This window comes from Salmo salar, chromosome ssa03, assembly GCF_905237065.1.
Source record: "Salmo salar chromosome ssa03, Ssal_v3.1, whole genome shotgun sequence".
Classification (NCBI taxonomy): Eukaryota; Metazoa; Chordata; class Actinopteri; order Salmoniformes; family Salmonidae; genus Salmo; species Salmo salar.
The window spans coordinates 26,712,491-26,729,987 of NC_059444.1; the positions used below are offsets into that span (position 1 = coordinate 26,712,491).

General features: G+C 42.0%; 1 protein-coding gene across 1 annotated transcript in view; it reads right to left on the reverse strand.

The window, feature by feature from the left end:
- LOC106599327 (transient receptor potential cation channel subfamily A member 1) overlaps positions 1–4,241 on the reverse strand; it is a 12,859-nt gene extending 8,618 nt beyond the window's left edge. Inside the window, exons 1-8 of the mRNA XM_014190500.2 lie at positions 4,075–4,241; positions 2,288–2,486; positions 1,923–2,110; positions 1,517–1,667; positions 1,111–1,286; positions 595–702; positions 318–426; positions 50–195 (exon numbers count right to left, since the gene is read on the reverse strand). Coding sequence (XP_014045975.2) covers positions 50–195; positions 318–426; positions 595–702; positions 1,111–1,286; positions 1,517–1,667; positions 1,923–1,994 — 762 coding nt within the window. The 5' untranslated portion in view covers positions 1,995–2,110; positions 2,288–2,486; positions 4,075–4,241. The remainder of the gene's footprint in view (positions 1–49; positions 196–317; positions 427–594; positions 703–1,110; positions 1,287–1,516; positions 1,668–1,922; positions 2,111–2,287; positions 2,487–4,074) is intronic.
- Between the last annotated feature and the right edge of the window lie 13,256 nt (positions 4,242–17,497).

Below are 17,497 nucleotides of genomic sequence, written 5' to 3' on the forward strand. Positions count from 1 at the left end.
GATTATTTACATATCAAAAGCTTCTTAACTTCATCACCAGTTGAAATACCTGTTGTTGGTCTATTTTAGCTCCCTGTTCTATGCAGAGTTTGATCACCTCGAGGTTGCCTCCGCGGACGGCCAGATGAAGAGGAGTACTGAAGGATTTGTCCACATAGTTGATGTGCGTTTCAATTGAGTAACCTATTTCCTCACCTTCAGCAGAGAAAATGAGTGAGTAAGAATTATCGGATGAATATTGTTTGATCACCAAAATATAAAACAATATGTACAGTAGGAGGGACATTGGGGCTCGGAGACATATGTTTCTTATTTACCTTTCTGAAGAACCACCTGCATTGATTTTTTGGCCCCTGCAAAGGCTGCTGCGTGAATGGGATAATGCCCCAGCTTGTTCTGTTGACATAGTCTGGCTCCGTATTTAAACTGAGAACAGCAGGTGAAATTAGTGCAGTTAGTAGGAGTTACATTACAAAAAAAACGAATGTAGGACACCAATAATGAACAATTAATCACGCACGTCTCCTTGTTCAAACATGCAAGAACAAACAATTAGAAAATTATACAGTGGCCATATATTCAATATTCACACACAAGTAGATGGAGAGCTTCATGGTTATCAACACAGCAGGCCAACATTACAGGTGTGTTCCCCAGGTCTCCCTCCAGGTTGACATCTGTGTTGCTGTGAGACAGTAAAAGCTGTGGAAAAACACAATTGCATATAATATAGTATCATATACATTAGACTTTTCTTCTTACATTTTAGTCATTTAGCAGACACTCTTATCCAGAGCAACTTACAGGAGCAATTAGGGTTAAGTGCCTTGCTCAAGGGCACAATGACAGATTTTTCACCTTGTCGGCCCTGGGATTCGAACCAGCGACCTTTCTGTTACTGGCACAACGCTCTAAAAACTAGACTAACTGCCACCCCTAATGTCATATAATATATGTTATTAGACTGAATAAATAATAGCATCCTACATAGAGGTGAGCTAGCTAGAAGTTCAGAAGTATAATAGAGGTGTATTAAAGGATAGAGGTGTGTTATAATTGCGGTGTACTAGAGTAGAGGTGAATGGGGGGGGGGTCAGGTGGGGGACGGACCTCGATGAGAGTGTTGTGTCCGAGGCTGACAGCCATGTGTAGGGGAGACATGAGGCTGAGGTTGAGGATGTTTGGGTTGGCTCCCAGGTCCAGAAGGCAAGCACAGCTCTCTCTCTGGGTCCTCTGCACAGCCCAGTGTAATGACGTGTTGCCCTCCTCGTCACTGGCACTCAGTTCTTCACCAAGGTCACAGATAGAGATTTTTATTTTCAATACATCAATAATATATGATTGATAAAATGCTAAAAAAAATTAAGATTTTGGGGATAATGTGGGGACAATAAGGAAGATATTCCCTTATGACCTGTGGTACCACTGCACAAATATTTGTTTTTTTTTTTCTTCAAGTTTTATTAATATAATAATTATATTAACATAAATACATAAGTAAATATGTAAGTCTTACCATCTGGACCAGTCAACTGCACAATGAGCTGTATGGTGCTAATGTGCCCGTGTGATGCGGCATAGTGCAGAGGGCTAGCATTGGCATGGTCACGGACACCCAGGTGGGCTGAGTGCTTTTCCAACGCTGCCGAGTCACCTTGTAGAGCCCACTGTGGCAACATCAGTACAGAAGAGTACTCTATTATGATATGGTCTACACTACCACATCTACAAACTGAATTCTTAGTCAGATTATTCATAATTTTGAATCTGCTCTAAACCCAGAATAAAATATATGTTTCATCAAAAATGTACAGTACAATAAATATTTCTATATTTTTTTAAATGATAGCCTTCATATTCTATAAACAAATGATGCTATAAAATGTACATTGCCTATAATTGAGAGTCAGTTTTTTACGTACCTCAAAAATTTGCTCAGAAATCTGTGTAGCGTCATCTCCGTACATCACAGACTGATACGTCTTGTCCTGCATCAGGCCTGTCTTTAAGGGGCTCGTCAAGCTTTTCTATTCACGTCCACATTTCCACAAGGACTTGAACATTTCATGTGGTTTGGCTTGTGACAGAATGCATCGATGAATAGTATGTTCTACAATGGGTAAGAGCAGAGAATTTCAATTTCAACATGCATATTAAATATCTACAGTAAATATCTGTCAATGTATAAGCACGGAATATACATAAAAAAACATACAGTATTGCAAATAAACACATCTCATTATACCAATGAGACCAACCAATAAGATATAATACATGATGTTCTTACCTTTATATTCTCTGGGTGTGAGATGAGCTTTCTAGTGTCTGCTGTTATTAGAGAGGGGGTTTATATAGAGACATTTGGCAAACAGATCGAATGGCATTGCCTCTTGGTTGGTCAGACTTTGGACTGACACTGGAGAGGGTTATTATCCTAATGTAAATGCATCTGGTCCATTGCGAGTTAATTGGAAAAACAGTCCTTCCTGAAAAACAACATTAGTTGAAAATGAGGGGTAACTTTGTTATTTAGTGTAAACATATGAGAATCACAGGCTCATTTCAGCACTATGGTCCATTGATTTTCCAGTAGTAAACTCAAATAAATGAAATTATTCTTTCTTTGTTCCTAATTGTGTAATGACCACAATGGAATGGTCCTATTCACTTATGTTTTCACATCATCTTATAATTTCATACCATTACCATAAAGAATGCTTAAAACCAAGAAATGACATCATTTTCTATCAAAGCTGATATTCAATTTACATGGATTTTAGAAATGTGCTAATTTAGCTCTGTGATCCTAGTTGTTTCAAAACTTAACACAGCGTAAAAAAATAAAAATAAATCACAATGCTTGCTGTTACACAAAGTCTGCTGTTTAAAAAAATACAACTAATGTATTCACAACTCTTTTGTCATTTACTGACTTTAGCTTTTATGAACTATTTTATTCTATTATAGTTGTGCTGGTTGGTGCGACTATAGTATGCATTGGTTGAAGCTCAGTGTTAAATTAAAATCTAGCTAGTAGAAGGCTAGCAGCTGTAGCTAGCTAGAAATCACCAGTTGGGTGAGAAGCAAAAGGAAGTTAGCTAGCTAGCTAGGTAGGTATGAACACTTACACAGGGACACTTCTGTGTAATCAGAGCACAAACAGATAAGCTAGCGGATGTTCTTGGCTGCTATTATAATCAGTTAGATACACCAAACTTTGGGAAAACTGCAACACTGCTAATTTATAATGCATGCACAGGGGCTCGCAAGTGGCACAGCGGTCTAAGGTGGTGCTTGAGGTGTCACTACAGACACCCTGGTTCGAATCCAGGCTCTATCATAACCAGCTGTGATTAGGAGTCCCATAGCGACACAATTGGCCCAGCGTCATCCGGGTTTTGCCGGTGTAGGCCATCATTGTAAATCAGAATTTGTTCTTAACTGACTTGCCTACTTAAATAAAGGTTAAAAAACTAAAACAATTATGCACAGAACAGATGTGTGGCTGTTAGGCGATCAGAAGAAAATCCTATCAGTGGCAGTCGGTGCTGTTTAAAATGAGGGATTACTTTTTTTAATGAGCATGGCCTTATTTATATTACAACATATTGGATGACTGTCATTCATATTCCATTCACCCAGCTGAATGTAACATTGATAGGTTTAGGCTACTACATGATACACACATTTTCCCTATACCCATCATGAGGTTGCTACAACGTAGCCAACGAATGAAAGTTAACAACTCAGGTCGAGAGAAATTAGAGTAATCAAGGTGACAGACAGTGACACATTCATTTACACCTTGCACACCTTTGCATGTGCAAGTTGTCATCATTAGTCCAACAGTTGCACATGAGAGTTTCAAGTGGACAAATTCAGGTATATTTTTCCCCCTTTCATTCCGTTTGCTTCCGTTTAAGAAATGTTTTTGTACAGAATTGGCTGGAATGAATGTACCACTGATCACAAGCAAACACAGAACTAGCAGCCACGTACAGTATAAACCACATGATCACTTTGCTTGTTGTATATATAAATCCTTCTCGCTTCTACATTCTCTCCTCCTCTCACCTTTTTCCTTTGCTTGTGGACTTCAGTGCACAATATAACAGCTGCCTGTGACCAGGCAAAAAAACCTTTCCAATCCAGACTTTCATACCATAACAGCTAACCGTTACACACAGCCTACATCGTTTTCAACATATTAACGTCCTATTAACGTCATAGTCAACGTAACAGCTAGAACTAATGCGTTAGTAAACCTGCTACAATCATGCATTGCAGTGTACAGCAAGCAGTTTAGCAGTTATACTGTCAGACCCCAGTGGCAATAAATGAATAAAACCAAAAGCTTACCTTGACTTGGAAGAGTTTCAGTATTGGATAGCCATAGCCAGCTAACTAACATAGCAATTTATCCGTTTGAACTGGATGTTTGAGTAGACTAAACTAGTTAGCTGCATTTGCTAGCTAAGTAAGTGAAAGTAAAAATATGTATACAGTACCAGTCAAATGTTTGGACACACCTACTCATTCCAGGGTTTTTCTTTATTTTTACTATTTTCTACATGGTAGAATAATAGTGAAGACATCAAAACTATGAAATAACAGATATGGAATCATGTAGTAACCACAAAAGTATTAAACAAATCAAAATATATTTTAGATTTGAAATTCTTCAAAGTAGCCACCCTTTTCCTTGATGACGGCTTTGCACTCTCTTGGCATTCTCTCAACCAGCTTCACCTGGAATGCTTTTCAAACAGTCTTGAAGGAGTTCCCACGTATGCTGAGCACTTGTTGGCTGAGCTGGTGTAACTGAGTCAGGTTTGTAGGCCTCCTTCCTCGCCCACGCCTTTTCAGTTCTGCCCACAAATATTTGTCAGGAAAATTGAGGTCAGTGCTTTGTGATGGCCACTCCAATACCTTGACTTTGTTGTCCTTAAGCTATTTTGCCACAACTTTGGAAGTATGCTTGGGGTCATTGTCCATTTGGAAGACCCATTTGCGACCAAGCTTTAACTTCCTGACTGATGTCTTGAGATGTTGCTTCAATATATCCACATAATTTTAAATTCATCATGATGCCATCTATTTTGTGAAGTGCACCAGTCCCTCCTGCAGCAAATCACCCCCACAACATGATGCTGCCACCCCCGTGCTTGGTGTTCTTCGGCTTGAAAGCCTCCCCCTTTTTCCTTCAAACATAACGATGGTCATTATGGTCAAACAGTTCTATTTTTGTTTCATCAGACAAGAGGACATTTCTCCAAAAAGTAACATCTTTGTCCCCATGTGCAGTTGCAAACCGTAGTCTGACTTTTTTATGGCGGTTTTGGAGCAGTGGCTTCTTCTTGCTGAGCGGCCTTTCAGGTTATGTCGATATAGGACTCATTTTACTGTGGATATAGATACTTTTGTACCTGTTTCCTCCAGCATCTTCACAACGTCCTTTGCGGTTGTTCTGGGATTGATTTGCACCTTTTGCACCAAAGTACGTTCATCTCTAGGAGACAGAACACGTCTCCTTCCTGAGTGGTATGACAGCTGCGTGGTCCCATGGTGTTTATACTTGCGCACTATTGTTTGTACAGATGAACGTGGCACCTTCCAAGGATGAACCAGACTTGTGGAGGTCTACCATTTTTTTCTGATGTCTTGGCAGATTTCTTTTGATTTTCCCATGATGTCAAGCAGAGGCACTGAGTTTGAAGGTAGGCCTTGAAATACATCCACAGATACACCTCCTATTGACTCAAATTATGTCAATTAGCCTATCAGAAGCTTCTAAAGCCATGACATAATTTTCTGGAATTTTCCAAGCTGTTTAAAGGCAAAGTCAACTTAGTGGATGTAAACTTCTGACCCACTGGAATTGTGATACTGTGAATTATATCTGAAATAATCTGTCTGTAAACAATTGTTGGAAAAATTACTTGTGTCATGCACAAAGTAGATGTGCTAACCGACTTGCCAAAACTATAGTTTGTTGACAAGACATTTGTGGAGTGGTTGAAAAACAAGTTTTAATGACTCCAACCTAAGTGTATGTAAACTTCCGACTTCAACTGTATCTATAATAGGGTTCGTAGTGTAATGGTTGGAGTCACAGCCCTGGGATTTGAAGGTCCTGGGTTTGACTATTGGAGGGGATATTTTGACTATTCTCTATCATGTATAGTTTTTGACAACCCCCTCCCTTTCCCGACACACACACACGGTGTGTACTTATTTTAATTTATTAAGTGTCTCTTAAAAGAGCCTTTAGGTTCGTTAGGCTTTGTTGAGTGGCAAGGTACAGGGAGTGTGACGTCTACTAGTACTAGTGTGCACGTCTTGCTACTACGGAAGAGAGAATGGTGGAGAGACCAGCTCTAAAATTCTCAAGGAAGAAATCGTGCCCCCTATCCATCAGATGCACGCCATCTATACAGTACAAATACATGCAAAAAGTTGCACAGGTTGTAAACGTTTCTCCTTTTCAGTTGCCACTTTCTGTCATTTGAGAAGATTTTAATGGCTTTGGTTTTTCCATTTATATTTTGAGGTGGGACTTTAGCATGTATAGCTCGTTAGCAGGTAGGGCGCACCGATTGGTGTCACCTCATTAGTCAGTGTGTGTTACACCTGTGCTGGTTGCAATTGCATTAGTGGGCTATTGAGTGGCTGGCCCAGTGCTCCAGTTGTCTTGATAGATGCGGAGGCTTAACACCTTCAGTTGGCGCTTACGATTTTTTGTTTTTGACAATTCCTTATCTGATTTCCTTTTGCGTCACCTTCTTGATTTTCTTCCTGTCTTTAAGTTTGGTGTGGGATTTTCTTTTGTTTGCCTCTTCTTGGGGAAATTTAGTGGGCGCTCATGGTGGGTGTCTTATGGTCCAGTTGTTGTTGCTAGTCAACTTTCAGTGGACACCCCCATGAGTGTCTTTCAGAACCCCTCCTAAAACCCCACTGGTTTTGTTTTGGTTGTTGGTTAGTTCTCTCTTCTGTTTGAGTGCCATTTTAGATTATCTTGCTAGGGAACGTAACAAAATGGGGGCTCGTCGGGGATCTTGTTTCCCATGAGTATGTCACCTACTCTGAAGCGGTGCTGTGCACAGATATGAGTGTTCAAAGTACACTTTTGGATAGAGTTTCTGTCAATGACATCCACCTTGAGGGGATATAAGATTGGAGGTGTAAGGGAGTGTGTAACTGGTGGCAGGGAAGTCAGGCGCAGGAGAGCAAAACTTGGTAATCAACGGAGCAGTTTTATTATTAAAACCACCGGTAACCAGAACCACAAACAAATGGGCACAAAACCCGTCGCGCACCAGAGAAAATGTGCACATGCACTTACAATAAACAATTCCGCACAAAGACATGGGGGGAACAGAGGGTTAAATACAGAACATGTAATGAGGGAAATTGAGACCAGGTGTGTGAGAAGACAAGACAAAACAAATGAAAAATGAAAAGTGGATCGATGATGGCTAGAAGACCGGCAACGCCGACCGCCGAGCGCCGCCCGAACAAGGAGAGGAACCGACTTTGGCGGAAGTCGTGACAGGTGGCATCATTTTGAAAGTTGCATGAACACGCAGGCTAATAAAATAAAGCCATGGACTTCAAGTTGGAAGCATTTGTGGAAAGCTCTACATGGGAGATGCTAGATGAATGTACAAAGGCAAATCTGCTTGTCACTTCAAAGCATTATGACATCAAGGTGGCATCTGGCAATCCAAAAGCAGTAGTGAGAGTTGATCGGTACTGCTTTGGTGGAAGAGGTCATCCTTCCGTAGAGAGCGGTTGATGAAAAGGGTCCTACGGGTAGTAAGGTGAGTCCTGTGTACGTGCAACTGTGAGAGTTAAAACTAAAGGCAAAGTTGGAGAAACAGAAATTAGAGCTAGAGCATAAGGAATGAGAATGTGAGGAGGGATTGGATCAACATAAATTAGAGCTTGAGGACAAGGAACGAGAATGTGAGGAGGGATTGGATCAACAGAAATTGAAGCTTGAGCACAAGGAAAGGGAAAGAGAACGTGAGGAGAGATTCGAGCAACAGAAATTAGAGTTGAGCATGCAGCCAAAGAACGAGAACGTGCAGCTAGACTAGAACAAGAACAAGAAGACCGTGCACATGCCATTTCATTAAAAGAGATGGAGTTGGAAGCACGACAAAGGGAGATAGATCTGGAAGCACTCCGAATCCAGTCAGGCCCTTCTGCACCCTCAACAGAGTTTGATCTTGATAGGAACAGCCTTTCAAAGAAAATGAGGTGGCTGTATATTTTACTCTGTTTGACTGGATTTCCACATCCCTAAAATGGTTGGAGATATTTGGTCACTGCTCCTCCAAAGTGTTCTTGTTGGAAAAACTCAGAAAGTGTACGTCGCTTTATATCTTGACCAGAGTTCAGATTATGACACTGTTAAAGCTTCTATCCTTTGGGCATACGAATTGGTCACAGAAGCATACAGACAACAGTTCTGTGAATTACGAAAAGACAGAATCACAAAGCCATGTTGAGTTCGCAAGGGAACAAGCATGTCTCTTTGGTCGGGGGTGTGGTTCTCAAGAGGTCAAGGACCTTGAGGATTGAGGATTTAAAGACTTTCATACTTCTCGAGCAGTTCAAGAATTGTCTTCACGAAAGGGTTGCTACCTACATTTATGAGCACAAGGATCTCACTCTTGAGAAAGCTGCAGTTCTTGCAGATCAGTTTGTGTTGACACATAAAACTACCTTTACAAACAAAGCACCCAGTTGTTATCTATACGCGAAAAGCAATACAGAGAAGTCTCCTCTTACTGCAAGGTTTCAGTCCATTTCTAAAGTGCCCAAAGATAAAGAAAAGCAGAAAGCAGGTTTTTAGTATCCGCCAGTTTGTCATTACTGCCGTGAGAAAGGTTAAGTTGAAACAGAAAAATTTGAGATCGAAAAAGCAATTTCTTCTTGTGGGAGCACTCAAGCCCGTTAAGTCTCTGGTTGGGACAGGTGTTACTCCTAAACAAGATTTTGGATCAGATACATTGCATTTGGAAAGTATTCAGAGCCCTTGCCTTTTTCCACATTTTGTTACATTACAGCCTTATTCTAAAATGGATTAAATAAAAAAAATGTCCTCATCAATCTGCACAAAATACCCCATAATGACATAGCAAAAACAGGTTTTAAGACATTTTTGCAAATGTATAAAAAATAAAAAGACAGAAATACCTTATTTACATAAGTATTCAGACCGTTTGATATGAGACTCGAAAGTGAGCTCAGATGAATCCTGTTTCCATTGACCATCCTTGAGACTCCTGACTGCAGACCACCGCTGGAGACTCCGGACTGCAGACTGCCGCTGGAGACTCCGGACTGCAGACCGCCGCTGGAGACTCCGGACTGCAGACTGCCGCTGGAGACTCCGGACTGCAGACCACCGCTGGAGACTCCGGACTGCAGACTGCCGCTGGAGACTCCGGACTGCAGACCGCCGCTGGAGACTCCGGACTGCAGACCGCCGCTGAAGACTCCGGACTGCAGACCGCCGCTGGAGACTCGGGACTGCAGACCGTCGCTGAAGACTCTGGACTGCAGACCGTCACTGAAGACTCCGAACTGCAGACCGCCGCTGAAGACTGGGGGACGTCACTGGAGGCTTTGAGCTGGAACCGGTCTCACCGGACTGGGGAGACGCACTGGAGACCGTGTGCACAGAGCAGGCACAATGTATACTGGGCCGTGGAGGCGCACTGGAGGTCTGGAGCTTAGGGCTGGCACAACCCGTCCTGGCTGGCTGCTTACTTTAGCCCGACAAGTGCAGTTCGCTGGCACAGGACGAACTGGGCTGTGAAGGCGCACTGGCAACACAGTGCATAGAACTGGCGCAGGATATACTGGGCTGTGGAGGCGCATTGGAGGTCTAGAGCGTATGGCTGGCACAACCCGTCCTGGCTGGATGCTCAGTTTAGTCCGGCAAGTGCAGGGCGCTGCCACAGGACGAACTGGGCTGTGCAGGCGTACTGGCGTCACAGTGCGTAAAGCTGGCGCAGGATATCCTGGACAGAGGAGGCGCACTGGAGACCAGGAGCACTGAGTTGGCACCACCCTTCCTGGCTGAATGCTAACTCTAGCCCGGCAAATGCAGCACGCTGGCACAGAGCGCACCGGGCTGTGAATGCGCACTGGCGACACAGTGCGCATCACCGCATAACACGGTGCTTGCTCAGTCACTCGCTCCCCACGGTAAGCACGGGGAGTTGGCTCAGGTCTCCACCCTGACTTAGCCAATTTCCCAGTGTGCCCCCCCAAAAAGATATTTTGGGGCTGCCTCTCGTGTTTCCGTCATTGTTGATTCTCCCCGGTCCAGCTCGTCTTCCCAGTAAGCGCACACTGCTTGGCCTTCTTGTGGTGGGTAATTCTGTCACGTTCACTGTCCTCAAACTCCCTGTCATAAATCAGCCAAAGCGCAGCGTGCCGGTAATTCTACATTCTTTATTTGAAGAAAAACCGAACAAAACAATAAACAGTTAAACAGAAAGAAACGTGACGCAACTGTGGCGAACACAAAACACTCACAGAAATAATAATTACCCACAAACACAGGTGGGGAAAGGCTGCCTAAGTATGATTCCCAATCAGAGACAACGATAGACAGCTGCCTCTGATTAGGAACCATACTCGGCCAAACAAAGAAATACAGAACATAGAATGCCCACCCCACATCACACCTTGACCTAACCAAAATAGAGGAAATAAATCGTCTCTCTACAGTCAGGGCGTGACAAGATGTTTCTAACTATTGATTGTCCACCTGTGGTCAATTCAGTTGATTGGACATGATTTAGAAAGGCACGCACCTGTCTATACAGTTGAAGTCGGAAGTTTACACACTTGGGTTGGAGTCATTAAAACTCGTTTTTAAACCACTCCACACATTTCTTGTTAACAAAGTATAGTTTTGGCAAGTCGGTTAGGACATCTACTTTGTGGATGACACAAGTAATTTTTCCAACAATTGCTTACAGACAGATTATTTCACTTATAATTCACTGTATCACAATTCCAGTGGGTCAGAAGTTTACATACACTAAGTTGACTGTGCCTTTAAACAGCTTGGAAAATTCCAGAAAATGATGCCATGGCTTTAGAAGCTTCTGATAGGCTATTGACATAATTTGAGTCAATTGGAGGTGTACCTGTGGATGTATTGCAAGGCCTACCTTCAAACACAGTGCCTCTTTGCTTCACATCATGACCTCCACAAGTCTGGTTCATCCTTGGGAGCAATTTCCAAACACCTGAAGGTACCCCGTTCATCTGTACAAACAATAGTGCGCAAGTATAAACACCATGGGACCACGCAGCTGTCATACTGCTCAGGAAGGAGACGTGTTCTGTCTCCTAGAGATTAACGTACTTTGGTGCAAAAAGTGCAGGACCTTGTGAAGATGCTGGAGGAAACAAGTACAAAAGTATCTATATCCACAGTAAAACGAGTCCTATATCGACATAACCTGAAAGGCCACTCAGCAAGGAAGAAGCCACTGCTCCAAAACCGCCATAAAAAAAGCCAGACTATGTTTTGCAACTGCACATGGGGACAAAGATCGTACTTTTTGAAGAAATGTCCTCTGGTCTGATGAAAAAAAATAGAACTGTTTGGCCATAATGACCATGATTATGTTTGGAGGAAAAAGGGGGAGGCTTGCAAGCCGAAGAACACCATCCAACCGTTAAGTACAGGGGTGGCAGCATCATGTTGTGGGGGTGCTTTGCTGCAGGAGGGATTGGTGCACTTCTCAAAATAGATGGCTTCATGAGGAAGGGAAATTATGTGGATATATTGAAGCAACATCTCAAGACATCAGTCGGGATCTTACAGTTTGGTTGCAAATGGGTCTTCCAAATGGACAATGACCCCAAGCATACAGAACTTCCAAAGTTGTGGCAAAATGGCTTAAGGACAACAAAGTCAAGGTATTGGAGTGGCCATCACAAAGCCCTGACCTCAATCCTACAGAAAATTTGTGGGCAGAACTGAAAAAGCATGTGCGAGTAAGGAGGCCTACAAACCTGACTCAGTTACACCAACTCTGTCAGGAGGAATGGGCCAAAATTCACCCAACTTATTGTGGGAAGCTTGTGGAAGGCTACCCGAAACGTTTGACCCAAGTTAAACAATTTAAAGGCAATGCTACCAAATACTAATTGAGTGTATGTAAACTTTTGACCCACTGGGAATGTGATGAAAGAAATGAAAGCTGAAATAAATCATTATCATTATTATTCTGACATTTCATATTCTTAAAATAAGGTGGTGATCCTAACTGACCTAAGACAGGGAATTTTTACTCAGATTAAATGTCAGGAATTGTGAAAAACTTTAAATGTATTTGGCTAAGGTGTATGTAAACTTCCGACTTCAACTGTATGTATTATATATATATACTGCTCAAAAAAATAAAGGGAACACTTAAACAACACAATGTAACTCCAAGTCAATCACACTTCTGTGAAATCAAACTGTCCACTTAGGAAGCAACACTGATTGACATTACATTTCGCATGCTGTTGTGCAAATGGAATAGACAACAGGTGGAAATTATAGGCAATAAGCAAAACACCCCCAATAAAGGAGTGGTTCAGCAGGTGGTGACCACAGACCACTTCTCAGTTCCTATGCTTCCTGGCTGATGTTTTGGTCACTTTTGAATGCTGGCAGTGCTTTCACTCTAGTGGTAGCATGAGACGGAGTCTACAACCCACACAAGTGGCTCAGGTAGTGCAGCTCATCCAGGATGGCACATCAATGCGAGCTGTGGCAAGAAGGTTTGCTGTGTCTGTCAGCGTAGTGTCCAGAGCATGGAGGCGCTACCAGGAGACAGGCCAGTACATCAGGAGACGTGGAGGAGGCCGTAGGAGGGCAACAACCCAGCAGCAGGACCGCTACCTCCACCTTTGTGCAAGGAGGAGCAGGAGGAGCACTGCCAGAGCCCTGCAAAATGACCTCCAGCAGGCCACAAATATGCATGTGTCTGCTCAAATGGTCAGAAACAGACTCCATGAGGGTGATATGAGGGCCCGACGTCCACAGGTGGGGGTTGTGCTTACAGCCCAACACCGTGCAGGACGTTTGGCATTTGCCAGAGAACACCAAGATTGGCAAATTCGCCACTGGCGCCCTGTGCTCTTCACAGATGAAAGCAGGTTCACACTGAGCATGTGACAGACGTGACAGAGTCTGGAGACGCCGTGGAGAACATTCTGCTGCCTGCAACATCCTCCAGCATGACCGGTTTGGCGGTGGGTCAGTCATGGTGTGGGGTGGCATTTCTTTGGGGGGCCGCACAGCCCTCCATGTGCTCGCCAGAGGTAGCCTGACTGCTATTAGGTACCGAGATGAGATCCTCAGACCCCTTGTGAAACCATATGCTGGTGCGGTTGGCCCTGGGTTCCTCCTAATGCAAGACAATGCTAGACCTCATGTGGCTGGAGTGTGTCAGCAGTTCCTGCAAGAGGAAGGCATTGATGCTATGGACTGGCCCGCCCGTTCCCCAGACCTGAATCCAATTGAGCACATCTGGGACATCATGTCTCGCTCCATCCACCAACGCCACGTTGCACCACAGACTGTCCAGGAGTTGGCGGATGCATTAGTCCAGGTCTGGGAGGAGATCTCTCAGGAGACCATCCGCCACCTCATCAGGAGCATGCCCAGGCGTTGTAGGGAGGTCATACAGGCACGTGGAGGCCACACACACTACTGAGCCTCATTTTGACTTGTTTTAAGGACATTACATCAAAGTTGGATCAGCCTGTAGTGTGGTTTTCCACTTTAATTTTGAGTGTGACTCCAAATCCAGACCTCCATGGGTTGATAAATTGGATTTCCATTGATTATTTTTGTGTGATTTTGTTGTCAGCACATTCAACTATGTAAAGAAAAAAGTATTTAATAAGATTATTTCTTTCATTCAGATCTAGGATGTGTTGTTTAAGTGTTCCCTTTATTTTTTGGAGCAGTGTATATATTATGTATATAATTTTAATTGCATGACACTGTAACGTCCATTGTCCCTCAGAGTATGAATTAGGCTGTTTGAGAAGGTTTGAATCCTAAGCAACTTGTCTACATATTGTTGAAGTACAATAGACAAACATAGCTACTGTAGTACTTCAACACTGTGTGCTGGAAAACTTTGGTAGAGCATGGGTGAAGTACGCGGTACACTCAGTGGCCAGTTTATTAGGTACACCAATCTAGTATTTTCCAATCCTCAATTTTCCAGTGTTGGTGATCACATGCCCACTGGAGCAACTTCTTCTTGTTTTTAGCTGATAGGAGTGGAACCCGGTGTGGTTGTCTGCTATAATAGCCCATCAGTGACAAGGACCGACGAGTTGTGCATTCCGAGATGCTGTTCTGCACACAACTGTTGCAATGCCCTGTTATTTGCCTGTTTGTGGCCCGCCTGTTAGTTTGCACGGTTCTTGCTATTCTCCTTCGACTTCTCATCAACGTGCTGTTTTCACCCACAGGTCTGCCGCTGATGTTTTTTGTTTTGTTCATGAATGTGTATTATTGTAGTGTCATCTTTATTGCAAAAAATAATACAATACACAACTTTAAGCTACATAGTCATTGTACAGAGGTAATGAATTGCCCATTTGATAAAACAGGACCATGTTTGAAAAACAAGTGGTTACAGTATGTCAATATTACATAGGTAAGCTAACTGTTACAGAAATCAGGAATGCAGACAGACCCTATAGACCTCTATATTTAAATGTGTGACTGTCTGTTATGTTGGGTACCTGCTGACGAAAAAAGATGTTATGAAAAATGTTTAGCTTTCAATTACATGTATTGTTAAAATAAAGGTTTAAGGAATTACAGGCAGGGACCACATTACTACAAAACAATATAGCTCACTCAATCAAGCCTGATGGCATTGTAAGTATAAAAACAAAGCTTGCTTTCATATAATAATAAGAAACAGCTTGAAAATGGGGTAATGTCTTAGTGTGGGGTGGAAAGAATTCAATACATTACCTTGTATGAGGTACAAATCATATTATTATGGGAGCATATGAATTAGGCTGTTTGAGAAGGTTTGAATCCTAAGCAACCTGCCTACACATTGTTGGAAATACAAATAGACTAACATAGCTACTGTAGTAGGTCAAAGCTGTGTGCTGGAAAACCTTGGTAGAGAATGGTTGAAGTACACATTTTGGTTCTCGTGAATTTCCTTTCTTTTTCGGGCTTCATGGTTGTTTTTTTATTATTTTATAAGATGGCTTTCATAAGACGTTCATGTTTTCTCTTGGAACAATTCTCTGTGGGAACCTGGGTAATGAACCATTTATATGTTCAAGAATATGTTCAATAAAGATAGGGACCTCTATTATTGAGTTCAATCACAGTCAATATTTGTTTGGTTAGCATGGTCCCTGGCCATCATCTAGTTTATTGTGTTTTTAATTGGAAATGTGTTACTATGTTTGATTGATTGCCAATATAGTTGAGCTTTAAATGTCCCAACACATACACATGTAGGATCTTAATTTGAACCAGTTTTCTACAGCAGGAAAATAATCCTGCAGCAACAGGGAATGTGAATTATGATGTGGATTATAATTAATGGACATTTCTATGGGTTGATAAATTTTTCGACAAATGAAAATAAAGTCTGAAATTTCTAAGTGGAAATTACAAACTTCAGAAGGCTTTTAAACCTCAAATACACTACATGTTCTCCTGCAACAGGGTGATCAAATTAAGAACCTACATCTGTACAGAGTTCTTAGTCATAAATGTCATGAAACATTGCTTTAAAATGTATGATACTATGAGGTATTTAATGAAATAATAATGTAAGGCATTTAATTTAGTGGAATTTTCTACTATCATTTCATATTAATTTTACTGGGGTAAGACAAGAGTCAATGGAAAATCAGACAGATTTGTTTAGTGGTAATGTAAGTACGCCACTGGATTGAATGTCAAACTTTGTCAATGCGAAATAATGTTCTTACAGAGAACAGTAGTGGTTTAAAAGGTTATACTGTGTGGAACATATTTTGTTCTCTGAATAAGCAACCTACCCCCTCTTGTGGTCACTTTTGAAACAGCTATTTCTCTTCTCCATTATGAAGTCATCAATGTCCTCATGGGCGAACAGCATCTTCTTGGCTCCATGAAAATGTTAACTACGTATTTACCTCAATTATACTGAATGGAACATCTTTATGCAAAATTCAACCAAGTAAGGTTCGTTTTAAAATAATGGGATCAAAGCATCCGTCCTTGAAAATAACCACAACAGAAGTATTTTTACAGTTTGCACATGACGAATTCCAATGCCCTCAGTTTGTTCCTTAAAACAGTACTTTATGACTTGTTGTCACCTGGGATGAATGATATGATAATGCGTCCAGGCTCACCAGACCAGTTACATTGCCAGGCTGCGGCAGGGACATCCCACATCCTCAATACAATAATAGATTGGGACTCCTAGTCCTCCCTTTGTACCTTGGAATATGTAATGAATAATACTACAGAAGAAAAACTTTTTTTTCCTGCCATGGATGACCATTATCAGCCAGGGAACCTAAATATCTCACGTTAGAGGTTTATTCTAGAAGGGTATTTATGGTGATCAGCCAGATGCAATCTGCCACTGCCACCTCCAGCGAAGGGGAGGGTACCCTTTAGCGAACGGCTCTTTTTGATCCGCTCTTTTTGGTGAAAGTTGGGAACCGAATTACATATGTGAAAGAGCCGTTCATTTGGCTCCCTGATTTGTATACTGTTACTATTGCTTTTTGAGATTCAGACATGGATTATCTGCAGATAAATTATAAAAACATGATCTGAAGATGGTAATTCCTCATTGCAGGAACAAAATAGTGAGGAGAGAGCCACATTATGGTACACACCAAATTAGATTTAGGCATCCAATGTTGGCCTACGCTGCCTCTGTAGCAGGTTGCTGGCAAGATAATAAGGACAGGTCATGCTTCCCTAAGCCAAATGACAAGTCACGACAGTTTTTCCAGCAAAGGCTACAGTAGGCTACTGCTAGTATGAAAACAGCATTTTTCCCCACACAATGTTTAAGATCTGACTGATAGTGTTGGTTTGATTCTTCTCTGGTCTTCTTGCTCCCAGAACGACTTATATATATACATTTACTTTACTGATTTATTTGTAATACTTGATGCTTTATCTGTGTCTGGGCAATACTAGCCTATTTCTGACTAATGTAACACTACTTAATTATATGGGTTAAAGGAAGTTTTTCTAGTCTATTCCAAAAGTCGAAATGTATAGCCTAACATTTTCATTCAACCGCAACAGTGTTTTTTTCTTTTTCTTATTAAAGTCTTCAGAAAAACTTTGAACGCTTGACTAGACACTAGAAGATTACAACATGCAACCTCCCTCGTTGACACAGGTCTCGCACTGAGTAGAGTTCGTAGATCTACCCGGGTTCGCTCTCGTTGATCTGGAGCT